At 53.4% G+C, this 26,158-nt stretch overlaps 3 protein-coding genes across 4 annotated transcripts; 2 read left to right on the forward strand and 1 right to left on the reverse strand.

Moving 5' to 3' along the window:
* Positions 1-124: 124 nt before the first annotated feature.
* Atg9a (autophagy related 9A) lies at positions 125-11,828 on the forward strand. Of its 2 annotated transcripts, none has more exons than XM_028893107.2 (16): positions 125-310; positions 1,281-1,335; positions 1,624-1,755; positions 1,881-1,924; positions 2,985-3,049; positions 4,852-5,013; positions 5,144-5,285; positions 6,066-6,814; positions 6,902-7,055; positions 7,162-7,341; positions 7,751-7,999; positions 8,187-8,365; positions 8,473-8,590; positions 9,719-9,941; positions 10,090-10,235; positions 10,723-11,828. In XM_028893107.2, exons 3-16 carry the CDS (start codon positions 1,653-1,655, stop codon positions 10,726-10,728), a joined length of 2,520 nt encoding a protein of 839 aa, XP_028748940.1. In that variant the 5' UTR covers positions 125-310; positions 1,281-1,335; positions 1,624-1,652; the 3' UTR covers positions 10,729-11,828. The 2 variants fall into 2 exon arrangements, with proteins under 2 accessions (XP_028748940.1, XP_028748941.1); XM_028893108.2 differs by lacking the exon at positions 125-310 and adding an exon at positions 422-647.
* A 480-nt stretch (positions 11,829-12,308) lies between these two features.
* Abcb6 (ATP binding cassette subfamily B member 6 (Langereis blood group)) lies at positions 12,309-21,193 on the forward strand. Its single transcript, XM_028893073.2, has 19 exons — positions 12,309-13,154; positions 13,469-13,606; positions 14,464-14,644; positions 14,778-14,879; positions 15,057-15,240; positions 16,487-16,608; positions 17,089-17,198; positions 17,860-17,925; positions 18,062-18,187; positions 18,331-18,407; positions 18,494-18,557; positions 18,657-18,742; positions 18,970-19,027; positions 19,247-19,351; positions 19,908-20,082; positions 20,215-20,327; positions 20,544-20,638; positions 20,725-20,793; positions 20,919-21,193. The coding sequence occupies exons 1-19, from the start codon at positions 12,603-12,605 to the stop codon at positions 21,028-21,030; spliced, it is 2,535 nt and encodes an 844-aa protein (XP_028748906.1). The 5' UTR covers positions 12,309-12,602; the 3' UTR covers positions 21,031-21,193.
* Positions 21,194-21,303: 110 nt separating this feature from the next.
* On the reverse strand, positions 21,304-24,587 carry Zfand2b (zinc finger AN1-type containing 2B). The gene is given in 10 exon segments (XM_028893074.2): positions 21,304-21,714; positions 21,906-21,978; positions 22,272-22,339; positions 22,425-22,485; positions 22,564-22,656; positions 23,324-23,475; positions 23,603-23,628; positions 23,631-23,733; positions 23,949-24,043; positions 24,355-24,587. Coding segments are annotated over 10 exon segments (771 nt in total). The 5' UTR covers positions 24,410-24,587; the 3' UTR covers positions 21,304-21,669.
* Positions 24,588-26,158: the final 1,571 nt, after the last annotated feature.

Below are 26,158 nucleotides of genomic sequence, written 5' to 3' on the forward strand. Positions count from 1 at the left end.
AGCCCTGCACCACGTAGAGCTCACTATTGGTCCTCTGCTCTACAAGACCCGCCTCCAACCTTTCGCCCTGCCCCCTGGGCCAAGAATTGGCCACCATGTCTCCACCCACTTTGTTCATTGGCTAGACCGGCTGCGGGTGACAGTGAATGACAGACGGAGGGCCTAGCGCTCCGGGTCTGGCCGAGCCCAGCAGAACAGACCGGGCTTCTGGAATCGCCCGGGTCGCGGTTCCTGCGGTGACACGCGAGGCTGGTAACTGGAATCCTCAGACCCAGGCCCAGGCTGCCCAGGGGTGCCCACAGAGCCCCAAGTGAGTTCGCGATGCGTAACGGGGGAAGGGGAGCCGCGGGCGGGCCGGGGGCGCGCAGCCAGAATGTTTTGATAGAGGGCGCGCGCGGCCAGGGGAGCGCGCGTGCGCCGGGGCCGCGCGCCGGGCTGTCCGCTGTTGGGAGCCTAGCCCCCGGCCTGGGGCCGGGCGACCCTGGGGCGCGCTGTGCTCAGGTCTAGGTGGCTGGGTTGGGGGAGGCATCCCAGCCCATCAGGGATACCAGCTGTAGGTCTGGCTCGACCCTTTCACCATCCGCAAACACCCCTGAGCACAGGCCCTTCCTGGGGAGATCCATGGGGGCTGGGTCTACACTGACCAGGTGAGTGTGTTTCCTGAGGCACAGGGCACTTTCACTAACCGAGGGATTCCCTTTGGGACCAGGGCGGACCAAGATCCACTGTCCCCAGAGTGTTCACTAACTGGGAGGAGTATACCATACCCTTGACCCCACCTGGCTCTAGGCACCTAGAGAACCCACTTACTCAGCTGGGATCTGGAGTCTACACAGACTGGAAATTTCCCATCCAGAAGCCATGCCTGCTTAGGTCTCTGATGCTAGGGACGCAGAAGGGTCTCTGATGCTAGGGAACCAGAAAAATCTTAAGAGAAGACTCTCACTGGGGTTTTCTGGACTCTGAAAAGCATATCTGGTTTCTGAAGTTGAGGTGGACCAAAGGTAAAACAGTCCCGAAGGGCTGTATAGACTCTGACCTGTACTGACTTAGTCTCCACAGGGCCGGAGAGTTGAGTTATTCCTGGGTATCCTAGAAGTAGATGAATGGTCCTACATAGAACACCCAGGAGAGGTCTGCCACAACAGGGAAGGTGCCTCTTCCCCGGTTGCCGTTTTCTCTGCCTTCCTCTTAGTGGGGCTTGGATGGGTGGGAGAGTTGGGTTCCTTTCTGTCCCAACTCCCCACTCTTTGAGGCCCTGACTCCTTTTCCTCCATCAGCTGTCCAACCAGGGCATCCAGGACTGGCGTGGAGCAGAAACTGTCCATGGAGCTGGTAGGGTTATATGCTTATCTTCACTGTTTGTTTACAAAAAATGTTTCAAACTGTTGGTCTCTGGAGAGATCAGGGTTTCCAGGAGGGGCAGGGGAGGAGACTTTCTCTTCATTGGACAGAAAAGGAAACAGTTCACCCCACACCAAAGGGTCAGATTGTGTGGCACAGTAGCCGCCCAGTAAAGGTTCTGGGAATGGATGACCAGAATTAAGGCCCCCTCAAGGGCAGGACAGCGCATAGCTAGTGCCTGAATCTGATACAGGTTCCTTTCTTCTTCCCCAACTGCAGGTTAACAAGGTGGACAGGAGGCCGCGGTGATGGCACAGTTTGACACTGAATACCAGCGCCTAGAGGCCTCCTATAGCGATTCACCCCCTGGGGAAGAGGACCTGCTGGTGCACGTGGCAGAGGGGAGCAAATGTGAGTTTAGAGACATGACGTGACAGCCAGAGCAGGGGCATGGGTGGAAGTTCCTGGAGGGACCCTGAAGGGGCAGGGTGGCAGGGGACTTTAGGAATCTGACGTTTCTGTTCCTGTGTCCACAGCACCTTGGCACCACATCGAAAACCTTGACCTCTTCTTCTCTCGAATATCCTTTGTGTTTCTGTGTTGGAGCTCTAGGACCTTTTAGCCTTCCTCCGAGCTAGGTCCCTGATGGGAAATGGGGATGAGTTCCACTCCAGTCCATGGAAGGGGAAATGAAACTCATTCTGAAATAACAATTGTTTAAAGTAATGATACAGCTGGGCAGTGGTGGTACATGCCTTTAATCCCACTTGGGAGGCAGAAGCAGGTAGATCTCTATGAGTTTAAGGCCCACTTGGTCTACAAAATTAGTTTCAAGACAGTCAAGGCTACACAGAGAAACCCCAGTCTTGAAAAAAAAAATAGACAGGGTGGTGGTGGTGGTGGTGGTGGTGGTGGTGGTGGTGGTGGTGGTGGTGCACGCCTTTAATCCCAGCACTTGGGAGGCAGAGCCAGGCGGATCTTTGTGAGTTCAAGGCCAGCCTGGTCTACAGAGATAGATCAGGAAAGGCGCAAAGCTACACAGAGAAACCTTGTCTCAAAAAAAAAAAAATAATAATATATTTACTGAGAACTATATGCACTTGTGTTCATTTATGAAGAACTTTTCTTTTCTTTTTTTGGTTTTTTGAGACAGGGTTTCTCTGTAGTTTTGGTGCCTGGATCTCGCTCTGTAGACCAGGCTAGCCTCCAGCTCACAGAGATCCACCTGGCTCTGCCTCCGAGTGCTGGGATTAAAGGCGTGCACCACCACCACACCACCACCACCACCACCACCACCACCACCACCCCACCACCACTGCCTGGCATTGAAGAACTTTTCTAAGGATGTTAATTTATAAGGAAACTTTTCTAATAGGATTGTTAATGGTAATAATGTCTTTAGATTCTGTCAATTCTGTGTTAAATTCTTTGTGAATGCATTTTCCTGGATTAATAATCCTGAAAGGTAATTATGGCTACTATTAATTTGCCACTATGGATAAAACTTAGAGAAGTAACTTGTTAAAGATCACACTCCAGAAAGTTACAGAGCCAGGACTTTAGCTTGGGAGTGTGAGGACATCAAAGTCTTTGTTCTTAAGTGTCTGTGCTTACTGGCCATTTGTTCTTAACACTTACACGTTTATAATCTACATCAGAAGAATGGCTTCACATGCATGCTCATTGGAGAGATTTTTGAACTCATGTAAGTAAGCAAAGGGATGGGTGCTGTGGTAAAGGAATACTTATCCTGCTCTTCGCTTTTGCTCACACCTGGCCACACCTGCCAGTGCAAGTCAACCCTAGGCCCCAAACCCTGCAAACCTTTACCGCCAAGGATAGTACCAAAACCTCTTGCAAGAAGGGCTTCTCGGGTTCTCTCTCTTTCATGACAAGAACTTACCACTCATTCTCTCAAGTCTGTAAGAGGACATATGTGGTTCAGTCAGGAGTCTTAGGAAAGAGTCTATATTCTGTCTGGTTCACATCAGCTCTGCTGCTAGGGTGGAGAGCCTTTTAAGTGGGGAGAAATAGTTTGGTGTTGCCAGAGGGGAGGAGTTAGGAAGGGAGGGGTTTTTTGTTTGTTTATTTGTTTGAGACAGGATTGCTTCATGTATCTCTGGCTGTCCTGGAACTCCCTTTGTAGATTAGGCTAGGCTTAAACTCAGAAATTTGCCTGCTTGAGTCGGGGATTAAAGGCATGAGTCAGCATGCCCATGAATGGGAGTTCTTTTGTTGTTGTTGTTGTTTTTCTTAATGATAAGAATGAGCTCACTAGCGGTCGGTGGTGGCACGCGACTTTAATCCCAGCACTCTGGAGGCAGAGGCAGGCAGATCTTTGTGAGTTCAAGGCCAGCCTGGTCTACAAAGCGAGTTCCAGGAAAGGCGCAAAGCTACACAGAGAAACCGTCTTGAAACTGTCTCGAAAAACAAACAAACAAACAAAAAAAGAATGAGTTCACTAGCCAGGTGTTGGTAGCTCCCAGCACTCGGGAGGCAGAGGCAGGTGGATCTCTGAGTTCGAGGCCAGCCTGGTCTACAAAACAAGTTCCAGGACAGCCAAGACTGTTACACAAAGAAACCCTGGTGAGCGGGCGCGCGCGCGCGCGCGCACACACACACACACACACACACACACACACACACAAAGTCAAAGGCTAGAGACCATAGGCCATAATCATAAAACCTCTGAAAATCAAGTCCAGTGATGCAAAAGCAAGCTTGGTGCTGCTATGGTACCTGAACCTAAGAGTAAAATATAGGAGCCAACAGCCAGTTTGTGCCTAAAAGGTCTTATGAGATTGAGCAGTAGGCACAGTGTTGTATTTTAAAAAACGGCAAGAAGGAGTCACATCATACAACAGGGCCCACGGAGGAGGTTTATTGAGGGGAAGGGCAGAGAAGGGGCCAGGAACTGGTCCCTGGGGATGGGTGGTGGGCGAGGCCCGCCTTTTATAAGGAAACCTAAGCGAATGCACACAGGGGGTTCTCTTACTGGCTACAGCTGAGGTCTATCCGTCAGGACCCTAAGGGCAGGCCAGTACAGATGCCTAAATGCTAACACAGAGCCTTCCATTAGGAATTCTCCAGCCCCTTTAACTCCCCATCTTGTTCAGTGGTTTCTAGGCTCATTGCTTGTTCCACTGTATCTCACTGGTACCTCTCTGACTCTTGGCCAGCATCCCTGTCCCCCTGTATCATCTCACTGGTACCTCTCTGACTCTCGCCCGGCATCCATGTTCCACTGTATCATCTCACTGGTACCTCCTGCTCCGCCCATCCCTTCCCACTGTATCATCTCACTGGTACCTCTCTGACTCTTGGCCAGCATCCCTGTCCCACTGTATCATCTCACTGGTACCTCTCTGACTCTTGGCCAGCATCCCTGTCCCCCTGTATCATCTCACTGGTACCTTTCTGACTCTCGTCCGGCATCTGCTTGTTCCACTGTATCTCACTGGTACCTCTCTGACTCTTGGCTGGCATCCCTTCTCTTCCCCTTCCCAGGCAGTTCCTCTTTGTGGTTGCCTTCACCACCTTCCTGGTTAGCTGTGTGGACTACGACATCCTATTTGCCAACAAGATGGTGAACCACAGTCTTCACCCTACTGAGCCTGTGAAGGTCACTCTGCCAGATGCCTTTTTGCCTGCCCAAGTCTGTAGTGCCAGGTAAGGATGCAGGCCCTGAGACACTGCTAGTGAGTAGAGAGTGGAGTATGAGGCCGCGACTCCCCTGTCAGAACATGTTGCTAAGACTCTAACCTCAAGGACCCCATCTCCTTTCCTCTTTCCCTACCAGGATTCAGGAAAATGGCTCGCTCATCACCATCCTGGTCATTGCCGGTGTCTTCTGGGTCCACCGGCTTATCAAGTTCATCTATAACATTTGCTGCTATTGGGAGATCCACTCCTTCTACCTGCATGCTCTCCGTATCCCCATGGTAAGACCAGAAGTTGGGCCGTTGGCAACACAGCCTAAGACAAACTAGGAAGGGTGGGGTGTATCTTGAGCATCACGTGTCCATAGCTGTCACTGGCAGGTATGGTAGTCAGCGTTCTGTTAATGTGAAAAGATATATGCTATAATCAGCGTATAAGGATTGATTTGGGCTCCGTTTTGGAGATAGGAGTCTATGGTCAGTTGGTCCAGTTTCTTTGGTGCCTGTAGTGAGATAGCAAATTATGGCAAGAGCGCATGACATGTCACAGCAAGAGCACATCACATGTCACGGCAAGAGCACATCACATGTCACGGCAAGAACATAACACATGTCACGGCAAGAGCGTATGACACGTCACAGCAAGAGCACATCACATGTCATGTCAAGAACATAACACATGTCACAGTAAGAGCACATCACATGACACGTCATGGCCAGCATACATGACAGAGGAAGCCTGTTCACATCATGGCAGACAGGAAGCAAAGAGGAAGGCAGGAAGAGGCAGGATCCAAAGTCCCAATGATGTCATCCAAGAGCAGCCCCCGTGACCTAATTTAATCCCTCTAGCCCTCCCTCTTGAGCATTCTACCACTTGCCAGTAGTAGCCCTGGCTGGGGAGCCAGCCCTTAACACATGGGCCTTTGAGGGGCATTCCAGACCTGAACTAAAACAGGTCAGGGAACCCCTCTCTTCTAAGCACACGACTTAGATCTGGGTAGGGCCAAGGCTTCGGGTAACATCTCCTATGCTCTGTCTTCTGTCTACCCCACCCTGCAGTCGGCCCTTCCATATTGCACATGGCAGGAGGTGCAGGCCCGGATTGTGCAGACCCAGAAAGAGCATCAGATCTGCATCCACAAGCGTGAGCTGACCGAGTTGGACATCTACCACCGCATCCTGCGTTTCCAGAACTACATGGTGGCCCTGGTGAACAAGTCCCTCCTGCCTCTGCGCTTCCGCCTGCCTGGCCTTGGAGAGGTGGTCTTTTTCACGCGGGGTCTCAAGTACAACTTTGAGCTGATCCTCTTCTGGGGACCCGGCTCTCTGTTTCTCAATGAATGGAGCCTCAAGGCAGAGTACAAGCGTGGGGGGCAGCGGCTGGAGCTGGCCCAGCGCCTCAGCAACCGCATCCTGTGGATCGGCATCGCCAACTTCCTGCTGTGCCCCCTCATCCTCATCTGGCAGATCCTCTACGCCTTCTTCAGCTACGCTGAGGTGCTGAAGAGAGAGCCGGGGGCCCTGGGAGCGCGTTGCTGGTCACTGTATGGCCGCTGCTACCTCCGCCACTTCAATGAGCTGGAACACGAGCTGCAGTCCCGCCTCAACCGCGGCTACAAGCCGGCCTCCAAGTACATGAACTGCTTCCTGTCGCCGCTCCTAACTCTGCTGGCCAAGAATGGTGCTTTCTTCGCCGGCTCGATCCTGGCTGTGCTGATCGCTCTCACCATCTATGACGAAGATGTGTTAGCTGTGGAACATGTCCTCACTACCGTCACACTTCTGGGGGTCACAGTGACCGTGTGCAGGTGTGCCAGGGCAGTGGGTGGGAGTCAGCAGCTGACTGGCATTCTGGGAAAGGCTTCTGTCTTAACCACGAACCTGATCCCGCTTAGGTCCTTCATCCCAGACCAGCACATGGTGTTCTGCCCTGAGCAGCTGCTCCGAGTGATCCTCGCTCATATCCACTACATGCCTGACCACTGGCAGGGTAATGCCCACCGCTCACAGACCCGGGACGAGTTTGCCCAGCTCTTCCAGTACAAGGCAGTGAGTGGAGTTGGAGTTAGGGCCTGCTAGAGACCGACTGGTGTCTTGGTGATAAGGGCTGGGCTCTCTCCTGCTTGCCTGTAACCCGAGCCCCCCTCCCTTTTAGGTGTTCATCTTGGAGGAGCTGCTGAGTCCCATTGTCACACCCCTGATTCTCATTTTCTGCCTACGCCCGCGGGCCCTGGAGATCATAGACTTCTTCCGCAACTTCACAGTGGAGGTTGTCGGCGTTGGGGACACCTGCTCCTTTGCTCAGATGGATGTTCGCCAGCATGGTCATCCTCAGGTACGAGGGCAGGTCAGGGCCGATGGTCAGGGACAACGTCGGCACATAGTAACCTTGGAAAAACTGCAAGAAGCTATCCTTTCCAAGCCCGCACACCACAAAAAGGTAGTCCTGCCTGTGGGCATCCCTGCACCAAGGATGCACCGGTCTCCAGGAATCTGACTGGATTCCAGCCTTGATTTGAACCGTCAGCCATGCCCCTTGAGAAAAGTACAGGACAAGTGACCGACCCAGTGTGTGGCCACTCCTGGGGCGGGCATCAGGGTTTCTGGACAGATACGACAATGCAGTGCAGTCACGGTCCTCCAGGGTCAGGGCCTCTTCCCAGCAGGAAAACCAAAAAAACAAAAAACCCAGGGAGGGTTCCTGTTTGCACTCAGGCCTGCTTACGGCCTTCTCCCCTGCGCAGTGGCTGTCTGGAGGGCAGACCGAGGCCTCGGTGTACCAGCAGGCTGAGGATGGGAAGACGGAGCTGTCGCTCATGCACTTCGCCATCACTAATCCCGGCTGGCAGCCACCTCGCGAGAGCACAGCCTTCCTGGGCTTCCTCAAGGAGCAGGTTCAGCGGGATGGAGCAGCTGCCAGCCTTGCCCAAGGTGGTCTGCTCCCTGAGAATGCCCTTTTCACGTCCATCCAGTCCCTACAGTCTGAGTCTGAGGTGCGTATCTAGGGCCTGGGCGATGGTGGGCATGGTGGATTCCAGTGAGGGGAATGAGCACGGGACACCGGGTGACAGGGTGGGGAGGTCCCTTTGACTGTTCAGTCTGGGCCACTGGGTCCTGAGGTCTAGGACATTAGAGGCCTCACCCTGCCCTGAGCATTGTGCTCATCCCTTTCTTTCATAGCCGCTGAGTCTTATTGCAAATGTGGTAGCTGGCTCATCCTGCCGGGGACCCCCACTTTCCAGAGACCTGCAGGGCTCCAGGCACAGGGCTGAAGTTGCTTCTGCCCTCCGCTCCTTCTCCCCGCTACAACCTGGCCAGCCGCCCCAAGGCCGGGCCCCCAGCACCATGACAGGCTCTGGGTGAGTGGAGGTGGGTCGTGATGGGGGGGCATGGCAGTAGCCCACAGAAACGCGTACAGATCTTGAAAACGTTGACGACTGCTGTCTGTCTGTGCTGGGAGGGACAGAGTGGACGCCAGGACAGCCAGCTCCGGGAGCAGTGTGTGGGAAGGCCAGCTACAGAGCCTGGTGCTGTCAGAATACGCGTCCACGGAGATGAGTCTTCATGCCCTCTATATGCACCAGGTGAGTGGGCAGCTGAACCGCAGGAGATTTCAGCCCTTCTCTGCCCCTTACCTGCTCTGTGGTCTCCATGGTCACACATGTCCTCTTAATGGCATCTTTAGCCAAGAGTGCTCTCCTGTTTCCTGGAGGCTCTCTCACCTCCTCCTCTCTCCAAGACTTTCTAATGGTTCTCAGTAAAAGCCTCCTGTCTCCACTCTCTTGAATCTAATGTCTTTTTTTCAGTACTGAGGATTGAACTTGGGGCCCTGGACATGCTGGGCAAGCCCGAAACTATATATATCCTCAGCCTTCCTTTTTCTTACTATTTTATTTTGAGAGCCATTTTCACGAAATTACCTAAAGATCTTCCTTCCGTGGCCTCCCAAGTAGCTGGGGTTACAGGCCTGTGCCTCCAGGCCCAGCTCCTCCGCCTAAATCTTTTTCCTTCTCTTCCCCCTCTCCTCCTCTCCTTCCTCCCTCCCTTTCTTTTTGTCTTGGCTTTTGAAAACAGCCTGACTCTTGACTGCAGACCAGGCTGGCCTTATTCCTGCTGCCTCATGTTGAGTTCTCACACACACAGCTGCCTCCTGGGTTTTCTTGTCTTCCCCAAGGCATCCGGTGCTATCTGAGATTCATCTGTGTCTATATTTAACAGTCTATGGTCAATTCTGCCTCCTAACCACCACCACTAGGGTATAAGCCACACAAGGGGACCAGTTCTGTCTGTTCACTACTGCGCTCTGCGCACCTAAAACAGTACCTGGCACTTAGACCCCTCTGTGAACGTCCTTTAATCAGAGTGGGTAAAGTGAGGCCTGGGGGTGTAGCTCATTTAGTAGGGTGCTTACTCCATGTGCATGGTCGGTAGTTCCGTCCCCAGCACCGCCTAAATGTTTCTAATCCTGGGGGAGACAAAGTCAGGAGGATCAGAAATTCAAGATCGGTATCAATGACGAGTTGGGTTTAAGGTCAACCTGAGCTACGCAGGGGACTTTTCCAGGGCTCTCCACAGAGCATCCCACATCTGTTGTACACGACTACCATCTTCGATGCCGGGAGTGGGAGTGGACCGTGCTGTGGTGGGTACGGCTGTTTCAGGTAGACTCCCTTCGGTCCCCACTAATCGCCCCTACCCGCCCACTTCTTCAGCTCCACAAGCAGCAGACCCAGGCTGAGCCCGAGCGGCATGTGTGGCACCGCCGGGAGAGCGATGAGAGTGGAGAGAGCGCCCCTGAAGAGGGGGGAGAGGGTGCCCGGGCCTCCCAACCTATCCCACGGTCCGCCAGCTATCCCTGTGCCGCAGCCCGGCCTGGAGCACCCGAGACCACCGCCCTGCACGGGGGCTTCCAGAGACGCTACGGGGGCATCACAGGTATCCGACTGGGAGTCGCGGAGCAGAGAGGTTTCTGGAGAAGGGTGGTCCTTTAGAAGGAGAAGGAGACCGGCGGGATGGGGTCCAAGGAGACGAAGCCTCCCCCGGACCTTCACCTTGCCCTTCGTGTTCTTGCCTCTCTCTACAGACCCCGGCACAGTGCCCCGCGCTCCCTCTCACTTCTCCAGGCTGCCCCTGGGAGGATGGGCAGAAGATGGGCAGCCAGCGTCAAGACATCCGGAGCCCGTGCCCGAGGAGGGCTCGGAGGATGAGCTGCCCCCTCAAGTGCACAAGGTAAGGGCTCAAGAGCAACAACAGCTGCCGGCAGTAGTGACTTCCGGGGGGGGGGGGGGGGACAGCACAGCTTCCCCTGTAAGGAAAGTGTGTCCCACTCAGCGCATGGTGCTCTCCACACCCCTTCAAAACACACTTTCTTGGGGCTGGAGAGATGGCTCAATGGTTAAGGACCCTGGGGGCTCTTCCAGGGGACCCAGGCTGGATTTCCAGCACCCACATGGTGGCTCAGAACCATGTATAACCCCAGTCTCAGGGGATCAGATGCTTTCTGGTCTCCGCAGGCACTGCACGTAAGTGATTCACAGACTTACATGCAGACAAAACACCAAAATAAATTTTAAAAAAAACTTCCTTTTACTGTTCTGAAGTTCAAGGCTTACTCCCCCAAGCTTCCAGCTTTTTATTTCCTTTATGTCTAGACTCCTCCTGTAGGGCAAGAAGATAGCTGACGACTATCTACCGCCAGTCAATTTTCTCTCCACAGGTATAGACAAGGTAGAAGAGGGTCCCCATGCTCCAGGATGGAGGCAACAGCTGCCCTGCCAACCATCTGCCTGCCACGAGAGGGGGTCTCTGAGTGTTGCCTGGCCCCACGTGTGTGGTGTTTGTGTGTCCCTGCGCGGCCAAGGGAGGTGCCAACGCTGGGCTTGCCATAGCCCAAGAGGAGTTTGAGGCCTAGGGACTAGGGGCACGCAAGACTCTAGCCTCATCCCCAGGCCTCCCTTGGCTCAGAGTGTGGTGCTAGAAACTGGTCCCCAGCCCACTCCTGGCACTGCCATCTTTGCACCCACCCCTGCAAGTCTCCAGAGGGCTTCCTACCACAGAAGCTGCCAAGCGGAAGAACCTGTGTGCCAACCGTGGAGTGGGGGAGGCAGGGCCCGAACCCTCAACCCCTGCAGCCCAGCCCCCCCCATCTGAAACAGCTGAGCAGCTCAGGCTGTGGCCCTTACCTCACCCCCAGTCCTCACCCAGCGCTACAGCCAGCTCACCTCTCCTGCCCCCTCCACATCACTGGCATGTGTGTGCGCTCCTTGCTCCTCTTCTGTTCGCCCGCCTCCTTCTGTTTGGCTTCTTGCTTTTTGTTGGGGTGAGAGCCATAGCTCCCAGCTCCCCTCACACTCACTATCTTTTGACACTAAGATGGGAGGTTTCTAAATCCCGCAGGAACAGGATGGAAATTCTTTACTACCCTCTCCGACTTTTAGGGTGGGCACTTGGGAGTGTGAAGCCTTCCTGCCCTGCCCCCCCCCCCACTGCTGCTTACCGTACCACCCCCTGCACGGGGCGGGGGACTGCCAGGGCAGGATTGTGACCTCAGTCATCTATATCCCAGCAAGAGAGCTCTGCCCTGCATCCCTCACTTCTCTAGAGGAGGATAAAGGGATAATGGACTCACCCTAGCCTAGGGCTTTGACATTGCATGCTGGGGTTCAGCTCCTACCCTCCCCACACTCCCGTCCCCAGCTCTGTTGACTGTGGGAGGTAAACTATGCCGAAGGTGGTGGACTCTGCTGTCCTTGTCCACAGCAGAACAGGGTGGGAAACCCTATACAGCTTGATAACCCTTAATAAAGAAGGGACTTTGATTGGGTTGTGCCTCCTTTTTCTCACGCAGCAGCTGGGATCTTAGGTGTAAGAGACCTGGCCGGGAGACTCGGGAAACACGCAGAGCTGTGGCACGGCAGAGATACAGAGCTAGCAGGGCTGTTTCCAGTGTAGCTCAGTAGCTTGTTGAGGCTCTGGGTTTGATCTCTAGCACCGAAGAAAACAAAAGTCATCCTGTTGGCTCATGCTTGAAATCCCAGTACTAGGAGGCTAAAACAAGGGAACTGAAGCGGGTTCAAGACCAGCTGAGCTACAGTGTAACAACTATTTAAAGGGCGGAGGTGGGTGGCGCTGATTCTGAGGGACAATTCTGTGGAGGTCAAGGTCTCCAGTAAGACACCAGGTCAGATTTCCCGCCCTGAACACGTGACCTAGTCGGCTCTCAGCCCTGGGTGCGTTCCTCGCGCTTGACCAATGGGAGCCCTGGATAGATCCGGTGGGCGGGGCCGCTGCCGTAAAGGGCACAACATTTTTTGTGTGTGTGTGTGTGTGCCGCGGCTCTGGGCCGGAGGGTCCCAGCTGCTAGCGAGTGGGAATCGGCTGGGACGGCGTACGTGGCTTGCGTGAGTGTGCGTGGTGACGGCGCGTGCGCGAGCCGAGTGGGGCAGGGTGGCAGGTCCACGTGCGGCCCTCGCCGCGACCCCAGCGGCGTAGCTCCATGTCCCAAGACACCCCGGCCTCCGCGGCCCTCCCCGAGTGGCCGGCCCGACTCCCTGCTACTGCAGTGACCTCCAGTTCGGGCGGCAGCCACCCATCGCCATGGTGACCGTGGGCAACTACTGCGAGGCCGAAGGGCCGGTGGGGCCGGCTTGGACTCAGAATGGCTTGAGCCCCTGCTTCTTCTTCACACTCGTGCCCTCGACACTCATGGCCCTGGGGGTACTGGCCTTGGTGCTGGTTCTTCCCTGCAGGCGTCGGGAGGTGCCTGCTGGCACAGAGGAACTCTTTTGGGCGGCTGGCCCTCGGGTGGCTCCCTATGCGCTGCAGCTGTTTCTGGCCACGCTTCAGGTGGCACTGCCCCTGGCCGGCCTTACTGGCCGAGTGGGCACTGCACGCACGGGGGTCCGCTTGCCAGGCTACCTACTGTTGGCTTCCGCGCTGGAGAGTCTGGCCAGCACCTGTGGCTTGTGGCTGCTCGTGGTGGAGCGGCGCCTGGCACGGCAGAGTCTGGCAATGGGCGTCTGGATGAAGTTCAGGCATAGCTCGGGTCTCCTGCTCCTCTGGACCGTGGCGTTTGCAGCCGAGAACTTGGCCCTGGTATCCTGGAACAGCCCACAGTGGTGGTGGGCCAGGGCAGATCTGGGCCAGCAGGTGAGGGGGCCTTCTGGGGAGGAGGAGGAGAAGCATTGATGGTTGATAAGTACTGCTTCTGGACCTACTGGTTCCATGCTTTAGGATGACTCTTTTAAGAAAGAAAAGAATGGTGTCTGAAGGTGGCTGGAGGCTGATAGTCAACTGGTGGGAATAGCTAGCATTGAATGGGGTGTGTCTGTGCTGAGTCACTGTGGTTTTGTTTTTTTTTTTTTAAACCTGTTGCTAGGCCCCTGAGAAGCATCTGAGTGTTATAAGCAGTAATACAATGGGTTTTGCATCCTGGTTTACACCTGTGCTCTGTTTCATTCCAGGTTCAGTTCGGCCTGTGGATCCTGCGATATGTGACCTCTGGAGGACTGTTTATCCTGGGGCTCTGGGCCCCTGGACTTCGACCCCAGTCATACACCCTACGGGTTCACGAAGAAGACCAAGATGTAGAAAGGAACCAGGTATGCCAAGTTTGGTAGCCCATGCCTTTAATTCCGGAGGCAGGCGGATCTCTGTGAGTTGAAGGCCAGCCTGGTCTACAAAGTGAGTTCTAGGACAGCCAGGGCTGTTACACAGAGAAACCCTGTCTTGTAAAACCAAAAAGAAAAAAGAAAAGGACCAGGTATACCTATTTTTTTTTTCAATCAAGAGTGTATCTTTGTGTCTATGCTGGGGGTAGAATACAGTACCTTGTAAATGTTTGATTTTATACTCTGTCATCATCCTTGAATAAAATGGGCACAACAAAGACATCAAAACAGCCTCTCCATGGGTGAAAAGTTTATTCCAAACAACCAAAGCCGTCTCTGGGGAAGGCAGAGAAGTAACAGGGGTGTGTGTGTGGGAGGGTGCGTGTCTCCAGGGTTATATGAGACCTGGAAGGAAGGGAGTCTGAGCTAGGGTGGGGACTTGTGACTAGGGAGGAGCCAAGAGGCTAGCATTGACGTGCTAATAGGTGGCACCATAGTTATATGTCAGTGGAAGAGCCATGTACCCCCTTTGCCAGAGATCAGAATAACTCCTTTTAACAAGTAGAACTATCTTCAAGCCTCTGGGCGAATGCTGGCTTTTGTATCAATGCCACCAAACTTTGGGAGAAGAAATTTCCCCGGGGGACCTGATCATCCTGCCCCCAGAGGTGAATGAGTCCTCATCACAAAGTTCAGTCTGTGATCCAGTGGCTTTCCCAACCACTGAGAGGGGACACTTGTGAGCGCCAGATGCCCATGAACTGTGGTCCCCTCTGTTATTTCCTGAGGATACTGGGGCGAGTCTACTTCTTTGCTTCTAACTCCTCTCCTGTGTGCCACCTTCCTAGGCCCGATCCACAGACCGGACATCCACCTGGAAAGACCTTGGCAGGAAGCTTCGCCTCCTGAGCAGCTACTTATGGCCTCGGGGGAGTCCCGCACTACAGCTGACTGTGCTCTTCTGCCTGGGGCTCATGGGGTTGGACCGGGCACTCAATGTGTTGGTCCCCATCTTCTATAGGGACATTGGTGAGGGGGGTGGAAGAGGATGTTCAGCTTAGTGGCTGGGGGTGGCTCTTACCTAGGGAGGTTATACGAAGACGGAAGCTGGGTGGTCAGAACCTGGGTGTTGGAGGTGAACCCCGGTACCTTTAATCCACAGTGAACTTGCTGACTTCGAAGGCTCCTTGGAGCTCCCTGGCCCGGACTGTTACCACTTATGTCTTCCTCAAGTTCCTCCAGGGGGGCGGCACTGGCAGTACAGGTATGAGGGACTCTGTCCTCACCCTGGTTGACGTCAGTCTCTCCCACGGCAACTCCCTCACTGTCTTGTTTCTGATCCTTCTTTCCGCGGGCCCTTTGGGCTCTTAGACCTCTTGGTGTTGGGCTGATGTTTCTCATCCCCCGAGACCAAGTAGTAAGGCTTCCCTGGTTCCTCCAGGTTTTGTGAGCAACCTCCGAACCTTCCTGTGGATCCGGGTACAGCAGTTCACCTCCCGTGGCGTGGAGCTACGCCTCTTCTCCCACCTGCACGAACTCTCACTGCGCTGGCACCTGGGCCGGCGGACAGGGGAGGTGCTTCGGATCGTGGACCGGGGAACGTCCAGTGTCACAGGACTGCTCAGGTGCCACACCAGCGGGAGGGGGGTGTGGGCGGGGGAGCTGGGACAACCCAGCCTGAGCTGCCTTGTCGTTCCCCCCCCCACACCTTACTTTAAGGTCTTTTTGGCAAATTACAGGAAGAAGTATTATGTGAAGTAACTCAAACAATGCAGACCGTTCATGTGGTGGCACATGCCTGTAATCCCAGTACTTAAGAGGTAGAAGCAGGAGGGTCAGGAGTTCAGGGCTAGCCTCGGCTACATAATGACTTGGAGCTTATCTTGGAAGACTTGGGATTCTGTCTCATGAAACGAAAGTGGGGCCTAGAGAGAAGGCTCAGCAGTTAAGAGCACACACTGCTTTTTGCAGAGGACCTGAGTTCAGTTCCAGGAGAGCCCACACTGTCTTCTGGCCTCCTAAGGTGCCTCCCACACCTACCAACCATAGGCATGTAATTTACAAAGAAAGGAAGATGTAGAGAGAACAAATCTTAATTCCATTTGTTCTTCTAGAGTTACCTTACTATGTTAAGTTATGCTTTTGTATCTTGCTTTAAATCTCTGAAGAGTCAGAACTAATGTGGTACTCTTTTTTTAAACCAAAAGCTACCACAACATAGGTCCTTTCTCAAAATTGCTTTAACAAAACCTCATGAGATTTGTTTCCTTCCTTCCCTCCCTCCTTCCCTTCTTTCTCTCTCTCCTTCCTTCTTTTGTTTTTTCAAGACAGTTTTTCTGTGTAGTCCTGGCTATCCTAGAACTCCCTCTGTAGACCAGGCTGGCCTTGAACTCACAGAGATCCCCTTGCCTCTGCCTCCCGAGTGTGCCACCACGCCCAGCCGAGATTCCATTTCATCCATGTACAAAGATCTCTCTTACTTGTAATTGATAGAGGTTATTTGTTATTGTTTTGGGTTTTTGTCTTTTGGTTGTGTGTGTGTGTGTGTGTGTGTGAGAGAGAGAGAGAGAGAGAGAGAGATGCTGAAGATTGAACCACTTAGGGCCTTGCACATGCTAAGAAAGCAATCCGTCCACATCCTCAGCCTTGTCTTTACCCAGGCTAGCCTTAAGCTCTCAGTCTTGCCTTAATTTCTAGAGAACTGGGATTATAGACCTTTGTCAGCAGGACTTACTAGCCATCTACCTCTTGAAAGGTAGTTAGATTTGTTGCTGTTGGAAATGAGACACTACAGTAACACACTCGTGGAGCTAAGACTGCTGGGTCTCAATCTGCCAACCTTTCTCTCACCTGACTGACTTCCTCTTCTAGCTACCTGGTGTTCAACATCATCCCCACCCTGGCTGACATTATTATTGGCATCATCTACTTCAGCATGTTCTTCAATGCCTGGTTTGGCCTCATTGTGTTCCTGTGCATGAGTCTTTACCTCAGTGAGTGCTGCCTTGGGGAAACCATCTCCCTGAACTGTGTGGGTCTTCCTTGGCCATGAGCCCTACCCTCACTCAGCCCATTGACCTTCAGCAGCCTCAGGGTGGGTGGGCTTGACTCCCTGTCAAGGTTGAACCTTAGTTCAAAGCTTGGTTGAAAGCCAGGGAAGGGCATGTATGTCACATTAGGTCCTCCCCATGTGACCTGACCGGTCAAGGAAAAACTATGTAACACAATGCATCTTCTTTTCATGTGCCAATTAAAAGCATTTTTTCTACTTGAATCTTTGCAAGACTACAAAGATATCTTGCATGCAACTCCTTTCCTTGGTGAATGTACAGTTCTCCTCTCTCTTTCCAGTTCTGGGTTCCTGGGTGCTAGCATAGGTTTAGAATGTGCGGCACAGGGCATGGACATCTATATTTGGTCTCAACTGTTGGGGATGATGTCCTGTTCCTCTCCCTCCTGTCATCCTCCTCTAGTACTGACGATTGTGGTCACTGAGTGGAGAGCCAAGTTTCGCCGGAGCATGAACACACAGGAAAATGTCACCAAGGCCCGAGCAGTGGACTCTCTGCTGAACTTTGAGACGGTAACAGAGGCCCTGAGATGGTGGTGGGAAGCGAGGAGAGGCGGCGGGGGAGCATGGCTGGGACCACTGAAATGATAAAGGATCCGGAGGGGATATTAGAAATTGGGAAGCGGCAGAGGCAGGAAGACTCTTGAGTTCAAGCCCAGCTCGGACAACGTAGCAAGTTCCAGGTCAACCAGGCTACATAACAAGACCCCATCTCAAAAAAATATTTTTTTAATTATTAAAAATAAATTTAGGGGCTGGAGAGATGGCTCAGAGGTTAAGAGCACTGACTGTTCTTCCAGAAGTCCTGAGTTCAATTCCCAGCAACCACATGGTGGCTCACAGCCATCTGTAATGAGATCTGATGCCCTCTTCTGGCCTGCAATCATACATGCTGTATACATAATAAATAAATAAATCTTAAAAAATAAATATAGATGCCAGGCTGTAGCAGCACACAGTTTAATCCCAGCTCTCAGGAGGCAGAGGCAGGTGAATCTCTGAGTTCCAGGCCAGCCTGATCTACAGAGTAAGTTCCAAGATAACCAGGCTCCACAGAGAAACCTTGTCTCGAAAAACCAAAAAATAAAAGTGAAACAAATTTAGAAAGTGAGAAGAAGGGATCAGGCCTCTGGAGGGAATGCTCCAACGGTTCTGTGCTGTGTGAACTCCTCAGGTGAAATACTACAACGCTGAGGGTTATGAAGTAGAGCGCTATCGGGAGGCCATCATCAAGTATCAGGTGAGGATGCTCGTGTGAGTTGACCTGAGTCATCACCAGGGGTTAAACTTGGAGGTTCTTGGGCCCTGATTGGGGTTGGACCGTGGTTGGCCCACACAGGCCGGTCCTTCCTCCCGTTGTTTTTTTCTGTCCCTAGAGTTTGGAGTGGAAGTCCAGTGCTTCGCTGGTGGTCCTGAATCAGACCCAGAACTTGGTGATTGGACTTGGGCTCCTCGCTGGCTCCTTGCTTTGTGCGTACTTCGTCAGCGAGCAGAAGCTGCAGGTGAGGCAGACTCATGAGAGAGAAAGGAGAGGGTCCCGAGGCCCCGTGTGAGCCGCTAGGCTCCTGGATGGGCTGTCGACAAAGGGACAGCAAGAGCAACTGCAGCCTTCCCGTGACATACTTGCTTCTCCGGGTCTCCATAGGTTGGGGACTTTGTGCTTTTCGGCACTTACATCACTCAACTGTACATGCCTCTCAACTGGTTTGGCACCTATTACAGGTAACCTGGTCCCCATCCCTCATCCGCTCGGGGTGCACGGCTCCCACAGTCCCTCGCGGGAGCCCCAGCTGTCACTCTTTTTGCAGGATGATCCAGACTAACTTCATTGACATGGAGAACATGTTTGACTTGCTGAAAGAGGAGACAGAAGTGAGTAGAAGGGGAGGAGTCAGACGGGGTAGGGGGCGGGTTTCTGTGTCTGGGAATCCCAGGCCAGTGATGGTAGCACATGTTGGCTGTGTTCTCCAGGTGAAGGATGTTCCTGGAGCAGGGCCCCTTCGTTTTCACAAGGGCCAGATTGAGTTTGAGAATGTGCACTTCAGCTACGCTGATGGGTGAGCGTTGCCTTGTGCTTTCTTTCCCCTCGTCTGTTTGCACACCGCCTTCCTGCCCTCCGTCCTGCTCAGAAGCCCAGCTCTGCAATCCACCACTGTGCTATCGGGAACAGAGGGAGCCTGGACAGGAGAGGGGAGGGACCACTGCTAGCTCTGGGGTTGGAGAGTCCATCTGCTCCTGACGGATTCCATAGATCCACTGTTGAATCCAGTGTTCTTTCTTGCAGGCGGGAGACCTTACAGGATGTGTCCTTCACTGTGATGCCTGGACAGACGGTGGCTCTGGTGAGGGAAGACCTAGCTACTCGGCCGGAATTCCTTGACTTTCTCTCATTCAGAGCTGATGATGGCTCCCTATGACCCTGGCTAGGCATTCAGAGCCTGATTGTAACAGGCAACAGGATTGAATGGTGTAGCCTTCCTGGATCTTGGTGGCCTTTTAAAGAGGGAGCCTTAAAAGCCAGAAGGTCTGAGAACTTTCTTCCCATGTTTCCAATGTCACAGGTGGGGCCATCTGGGTCAGGAAAGAGCACAATTCTACGCCTGCTCTTTCGCTTCTATGACATCAACTCTGGCTGCATCCGAATAGATGGACAGGACATTTCACAGGTAAGGTTGCCGCAGAGAAGACTGATCTAGGCTAGGGATCTATGGAGGAACAGCAAAGGATAGGCATCCCTGAGATATCAGCCTTGCAAAAAAGCTAGGGCCTTGCATGGTCTGATGGTGCTGGACTGTGATCCCAGGCTGGAGGATAGCAAGGTCAAGTTCTGCCAGAGCTACAAATGAGTTCAAGGCCAACCTGAGTTAACTCAGCTAGACCCTGTCTCCAAATAAATGGGGGGAAGGGAGGCTCCCAGGTTTACTCTCCAGACCTCCAAAAATGTAAGAACCTGGGCCTTAGTGCCATGTGACCAAGAGTCACCCAGGGAAGTAATCGCAAGGACAGCGTGCCATGTGAGGTGTGCATGTCTGTCTCTCAAGAGGCAGAAGCCATGTTTTCTGCTTGTGAATGGAGAGGACCTGGAGAGATGTGTGATTTGTTCACCCAGCTAGGATTTGTGGTGGCCATGGTGGAATCTTCCCCAAGCAGCTTTTCCCAATGCTTCCTGGAAGCTTGAAGGGATCTCACAGGAACAGGGTATCTTTGGTCTTTTGGTCTCAGGTGACCCAGATCTCTCTCCGGTCTCACATTGGAGTTGTGCCCCAGGACACTGTCCTCTTCAATGACACCATCGCCAACAACATCCGCTACGGTCGCGTCACAGCCGGGGACAGCGAGGTAGAGGCTGCTGCTCAGGCTGCAGGCATTCATGATGCCATCCTCTCTTTCCCTGAAGGTGAGGTCTCTCTCCCCACCCAGTGAAGTCCTGTTAATCCCTCAGATTCAGTTCCACCCTCCCCTTGCCCACCTGCCCACAGAAACCCAGTGGATTTACATGTGACGCGAGGGAGGGGCTTAATATCCACAGGGTATGAGACGCAGGTGGGCGAGCGGGGGCTGAAGCTGAGTGGGGGTGAGAAGCAGCGAGTGGCCATCGCCCGCACCATTCTCAAGGCTCCAGACATCATTCTGCTGGATGAGGTGAGGCCCCGACACTTGCCCGTCCTTCTCCCATCCACGGCCAAGCCACGCCCCAAGCAGCTCCTACCTCGCGTAGCTATCACCAGTCCATCTTTACCAAAGTCTTACGTAGTTCATAAAGCCAAACTATCCTGGAGGCCTCCCCTAGGAACCTGCATCCTCCTCCCCTTGGCGTCTCGGGGTAGCCAGACCTTCTCACCCAAGCTCTCCCTGTAGGCAACATCAGCACTGGATACATCCAACGAGAGAGCCATCCAGGCCTCGCTGGCCAAAGTCTGCACCAACCGCACCACCATCGTCGTAGCACACAGGTACAGGACTACGGGGCGCGCTCGTATGTTGGCCCTGCGGACCGCTTTGGGTGGGGGTAGGAGGTAACTGATGTCTGACCTCTCAGGCTCTCAACTGTGGTCCATGCTGACCAGATTCTTGTCATCAAAGACGGCTGCATCATAGAGAGAGGAAGGTGAGTCATGCAGGATGAGCAGGGCGGAGGTTCCTGGAGGGCGGGCGTCTCCCTTGTTTACTCCGTTCTCTTTGAGATTGGGGTGAGACCTGTGGGTGGGACTTAGACTTGCCTTATCACCCCAGGCACGAAGCTCTGTTGTCCCGAGGCGGTGTGTATGCTGAAATGTGGCAGCTGCAGCAGCAAGGACAAGAAACTGTCTCTGAAGACGCTAAACCTCAGGACTCCGCACAGTGACGAGGGTGGCCTCTTCCCTCCCAAAAGCTAACTCAGGAGAAAAAGATGCCTTCCCTCTCCGTGGCCTCTTTCATCCTGCTGTAGGAGTTCGGTGCTCGCTATTGTACAGGAAGGGGGCCTTCCAGAAAGCACTGTAAGGAATTAAATGGACTGCGCAAGGATGGCTGTGGCTTGGTTGTGTGGGGGACCGCGAGGGGCCTCTACCCTTGAATGAACATTCCTGTCAACACTGATTATTCTGGGTTAGAGAGGAGAAAGAAACACACAGACTTCTTACTAACTGCCAAGGTCTTTACTCTGCCCAGGCCTCTCCCTGTCCACTACATGTGGCAGCCTGGGGTGAGGGGTGAAGGGTTGGGGGTGGGGGTGACATGATGAAAGCGGCTGGGGGTGGAGTCTACCAAGGCTCCAGACAGAGAATGGTTCCCAGCCACCCTCTGCAGCAGCAGAACTAGCAGGGTCGTTCCTTGGCTTGGCTGGACAAACTTCCTTCCTCTCCAGGCTCCATGGAGTGTCCTCCACGTCACTCTTGCTTGTCTCTGCAATCCGGGCTTCTTCTCTGTGCTTCCTTCCCCTGGGTACCCTGGAGATGTGAGGGTCACAGTCCTCAGGTGAGCCTCCCTCCCCAAGCCCAGGACCCTAGCACAGGCTGCAGTTGGACGGCTTCAAGCTACGGCTCTGCGCCTGGAGCAAGGAGAGGAGAAGACAGGGTAAAGTCAGGACAGGAGCGAGCAGGTCCCGGGCCAGCTCAGCCTGAGCTGGAGTCACTGGAGGGAGGCAGAGATAATCACCCACCCCATACTCTCCAGAGCTGGGAGGGAGCGGCCCTAATTCTCACCCCCCAACACAAGACCCATTTTAGCCAGTCCGCATACCTGCTGCTGTTGGTATTCTGCCTCACTGGCTGACAGTGCCTGTGCCAATGCCAAGTCTTCTTCCTCCTGAGAACTGAGAAAGGAAGAGTTTAAGTTTATAAAACCCGAGGATGTGATCTGTTCAGTATCATGGTGCTGAGTACCTCTTGAGTGTGACCTCAATCTTTACTATAACCTATATATATAGATAGATATATAGATCTATAATATATAGATATTAGCATTGTTGCTGTTGGTACAGAGAAAATCAAGGCCTCTAGGGATACTTCATCTAATCTGGAAACGAAGTTGTTAGCTACTGGAGTGGGTTGGAGTGGCCCATCTCCATCCTTCCAAACAGATCTTGCCTTCATTTAGAGCAGGTACCTCGGGACCTGGGGTTTAGCCTCTGCAAGGGACAGTTCCAGGGCGCGTTGCAGAGCCTCATCCTCACTCTGCAAAGGGAGAAAGAAAGACCAGTTTCCTTGGACTTGACTCTGTATGGATCTACTTCTGTCTATCCAACCTTCCCTAACTCACCAAGCCATTCTGTAAAGCAATCACTGGAGGAGATGTCCGGGGTGGAGTCTGGGATGTGACTCTAGGACAAACATTAAACAGACTGTGGTTAGAGATGTGAAGGGGTTCAAAGGGGGAGAGAAGAGACAGGTAGGCCTACCTGCTGGGAGAGGAAGAGGAAGGCAGGGTCCGACTTGGACTGGGGACAGTGCTTGCAGAAGCCAGACCTTGAGCTCTGGAGATAGCAGCAAGCCTGCAGGGAAGAAAGGCATTCTAACACACTCCCAGGATATGCTTTGGAAGTTAAGAGGGTAGTTCCTCTAAGCACTCTGCAAAATGTATACTTTGAAAAGGAGTTAAATCGGAGGCCGGGCGGTGGCGTACGCCTTTAATCCCAGCACTCGGGAGGCAGAGCCAGGCGGATCTCTGTGAGTTCGAGGCCAGCCTGGTCTAAAAAGGGAGTTCCAGGACAGGCACCAAAGCACCACAGAGAAACCTTGTCTCGAAAAAACTAAAATAAACAAATAAATAAATAAAAGGAGTTAAATCCAGGCCCAATTTTGCATATAGTCTATAATTTCAGCTCCCTAGAGGGTTCAGACAGGGCAGAGTGAGTTCAATGACACCTGGGCAACTTAGTGGACTCTTGTCTCAAAGGAATAAAAAGAGCCTGAAATAATGTACACTGTAATCCCAGAATTTGAGGTCTGAGGCAGGAGGACAGCCACAAGTTGAGCCAGTCTGAGCTAAAAAGTGAAACCTCTGAAAGAACAACAAAGGGCTCAGTGGTACAGTGCTTGCCTAGTGTGTGCAAGGCTCTGGGTTCGCTCCGGAAACAAAAGGGGGAAAAGCACAAAGACTACTTTGGTCAAGGCAGCTATGGCTGAAGCAAAGCCAACAGAGTACTTGGTGGCAATTACCCCGCCCGGCTGGTCAGATGACCCTCCCCAGAGCAATCATGGTCCAGTGGGTGACGGTGCTTGATGCAGAAGTTTCGGCCACACTGGTCACAGGTCAGTTTCATCATCTCCCTCTGCCGGCAGCCCGAACGTTCACACTTATTGGTGAAGATCTGAGATGAAGCAGGGTTTGTCATTTATGAAACTCTTTTCTCCCCACCGAGCTAGCTGTTTAGGTTTGCAGACATCGGTATTTCGAAGCTGGGCTGTCTATCACCAACCCTTCCATTATTCATTTACCTTGCGTTTTTGCTGCGCGGGATCGAGCGACAGTCTCTGTCAATATGCTCTCCCACAGCCCGGTCAGGAGCCTCCCCTCTGGCCACCGGCACAGGCACATTACAGAGGGGGCACACAGGTACCTGGATATCCTATAGTCAAGGAGCAGGAGTCAGTCTGAGCGCCCACCAACCTCTTAACCTGGATATACCACCCACAAATACACTAGAAAACAAAGTTTCCCAGGACCGGGGCTTAGAAACACAATAACTAAGAGTGGGAAATATAAGGCAGACAGATTCCTGAAAGCATCTGCTCCCGCTCTTCTCAGAACCACCCCCTTTCACCCTCACGATCGCCCCCTCACCTTTTGGTAAGCTGATCCACAGTGATGCTGGGCGTAGGCCACATGGTCTGCGCAGAAGATGCCGGAGCAGGCATCGCACTTGAGTGGCAAAAAATCTACAGAGAATGGCAGGGATTGCAGGTTCAAAGGGAAACTAACCTGGCTGTCCTTTCCTCTAGCTAAAAGGCTTCCACTCCGGTAGGGAAAACCCCGCCCTATTTGCCGCACACTGCACCCCTTCCTTCCACTGTCCACGATGCCTTTGGCCACGCCCCCCGGCACCCCCGCCCCTCCCCAACTTGGAGCCCCGCCCTCCTGGCATCGCCAGCTCCGGTGCCCACCCTCCCCGCCCCACCTGCAGTCCCCGGTCCCAGCCGTCCGGCCCCGCCCCCGCCCCCCCCCCCCGCGCGCGCGCTCCGCCCCTCACCCAAGCGCTGACAGCTCGGCTCGGAACAGTGAGCCCCGAGGTCCGGAAACTCCATGGCCAGACCGTGCGGGGCCGGCCGCGGGGAAGCAGCGAGCGCCGAGCGTGCCGAGGACTCCCGCTCCGGGTCCGGTCCGCAACCCAGCAACTCCGGGGGGCTCCCCGCCCCGCCCCTTCCTCTCCCCCGCCCAGCACAGGTTACCGAAGCCCGGGCGCCTGCCGGCCCGCGGCCCCTACTCCTCCTCCCGCTGGCGCGCGCGCACTGACGTCATCGCGTCGGGCGGGCCCGCCGCGGGTGGGCAGCGAGCTGCGGGCGGAGAATCCCAGGAGAGTTACGCACGCCTGGGACCCGGCCTCCCTCGAGCCCGTGTAGCTCCGAGAAGGGTTTTTCTGGAAGCCTCGGGTATGAGCGAAACGATCGCTGAGGGCGGAAATGGGCGTATCGGTGGACCAGGGTGGTTTGGAGGCAGTTCTGTCTTTGGTCTGCTTCTCACTGCGTCTCTTTTCTCTGGCCGCTTCTCAAGCCCAACGCTGCCTCTTTTCTAAGAAATGACAGCTACTATGTTTCTCTGTAGTGCAGATTCCTCTCCAGGTTTTAGGTTTGACATCCATCCTTTAAGATCCCCTGGCTCTTGTCAGTCTGACCTAGGCACACCTGCTGTGTCATCTCCTTCCTGCCATTCCAGCTCTTTGGAATCAGTTGTTCACCAGTCTGGCTTGGTGGTTCACGCCTTTAATCCCAACACTTGGGAGGCAGATGCAGGTGGGTATCTCTTAAGTTTGATGCCATAACTTCGGAGAGCTGCCCTCTGACTTACGCACGCGCGCGCGCACACACAGAGACAGAAAAAGAAAAGGAGAGGGAGGGAGAGGGGGGATGAAATTAAAGTATAATGAGTCAGGGACCAGGTCTACCTTGTTGTATGTTGAGTCCCAACACCTGACTACCCAGAATACAGTGGCCATCAGATGCCTAATCACCTACAAAGCTAATTTAAAGTAGATCCGTGGGTCTTAGAACTTCCAATTCAGTGGGAAGCTCCCGAAGGATTGTTCATGCAGATTTCTCATGCATCACATTTTGAAAAACACTAGCTTAGTATGTTCTCAGTGTTCTGGAATATGTCTTGTTTTGTTTTAATGAAGTGTGGAAGTCGTTAGACTCGTATCCACCTTTAGGAACCACAGACTAAGGCCTTCCTGTTCAGCACATTTGCTTCTCACATGCTTTTTACATGGCTTCTCCTACTTGGGACTGGTGGTCAGTCTATCTTCCCATAGGTATAAACATGGAAAGGGGGTTGGGGATTTAGCTCAGTGGTGGAGCGCTTGCCTAGCAAGCACAAGGCTCTGGGTTTGGTCCTCAGCTAAAAAAAAAAAAAAAAAAAAAAAAAAAAAAGCAAACAGGTGAAGTAAAGAGACAGTTTGTCCCTTTCAACCTTCCCCTCATCTTCCAACTTCGGTTTTCGCTGTGTCTACTTCTTGGACCCTCACAACTCTAAGGCCAGTAGAAATTAATACTGTCTTCCCTGGCTACCTCAGGCAGAAGCCCTATTCCTGGCTCCCACTGTACCCAGTCACCTTGTCTTTGGTCATCTTCCAACTTATGTGCCCGCCACACATGTATGCTTGCTGATTCAGCTTCAGAGGCCTTACAAAAATGTCCTGAGACAGAAATCCTGAGGCTAGGCGGGCCACTAAGGCTCCCAGGCACTGTCTGTTGCAGGGAAAGCTGAAGTTTGGAATGGGCAGGGCAGCTGTGACACAGGGCACCTGGAGCATCGGCTACATATGGCCAATCCGATTC

The sequence above is a fragment of the Peromyscus leucopus genome, chromosome 13, assembly GCF_004664715.2.
Source record: "Peromyscus leucopus breed LL Stock chromosome 13, UCI_PerLeu_2.1, whole genome shotgun sequence".
Classification (NCBI taxonomy): domain Eukaryota; kingdom Metazoa; phylum Chordata; class Mammalia; order Rodentia; family Cricetidae; genus Peromyscus; species Peromyscus leucopus.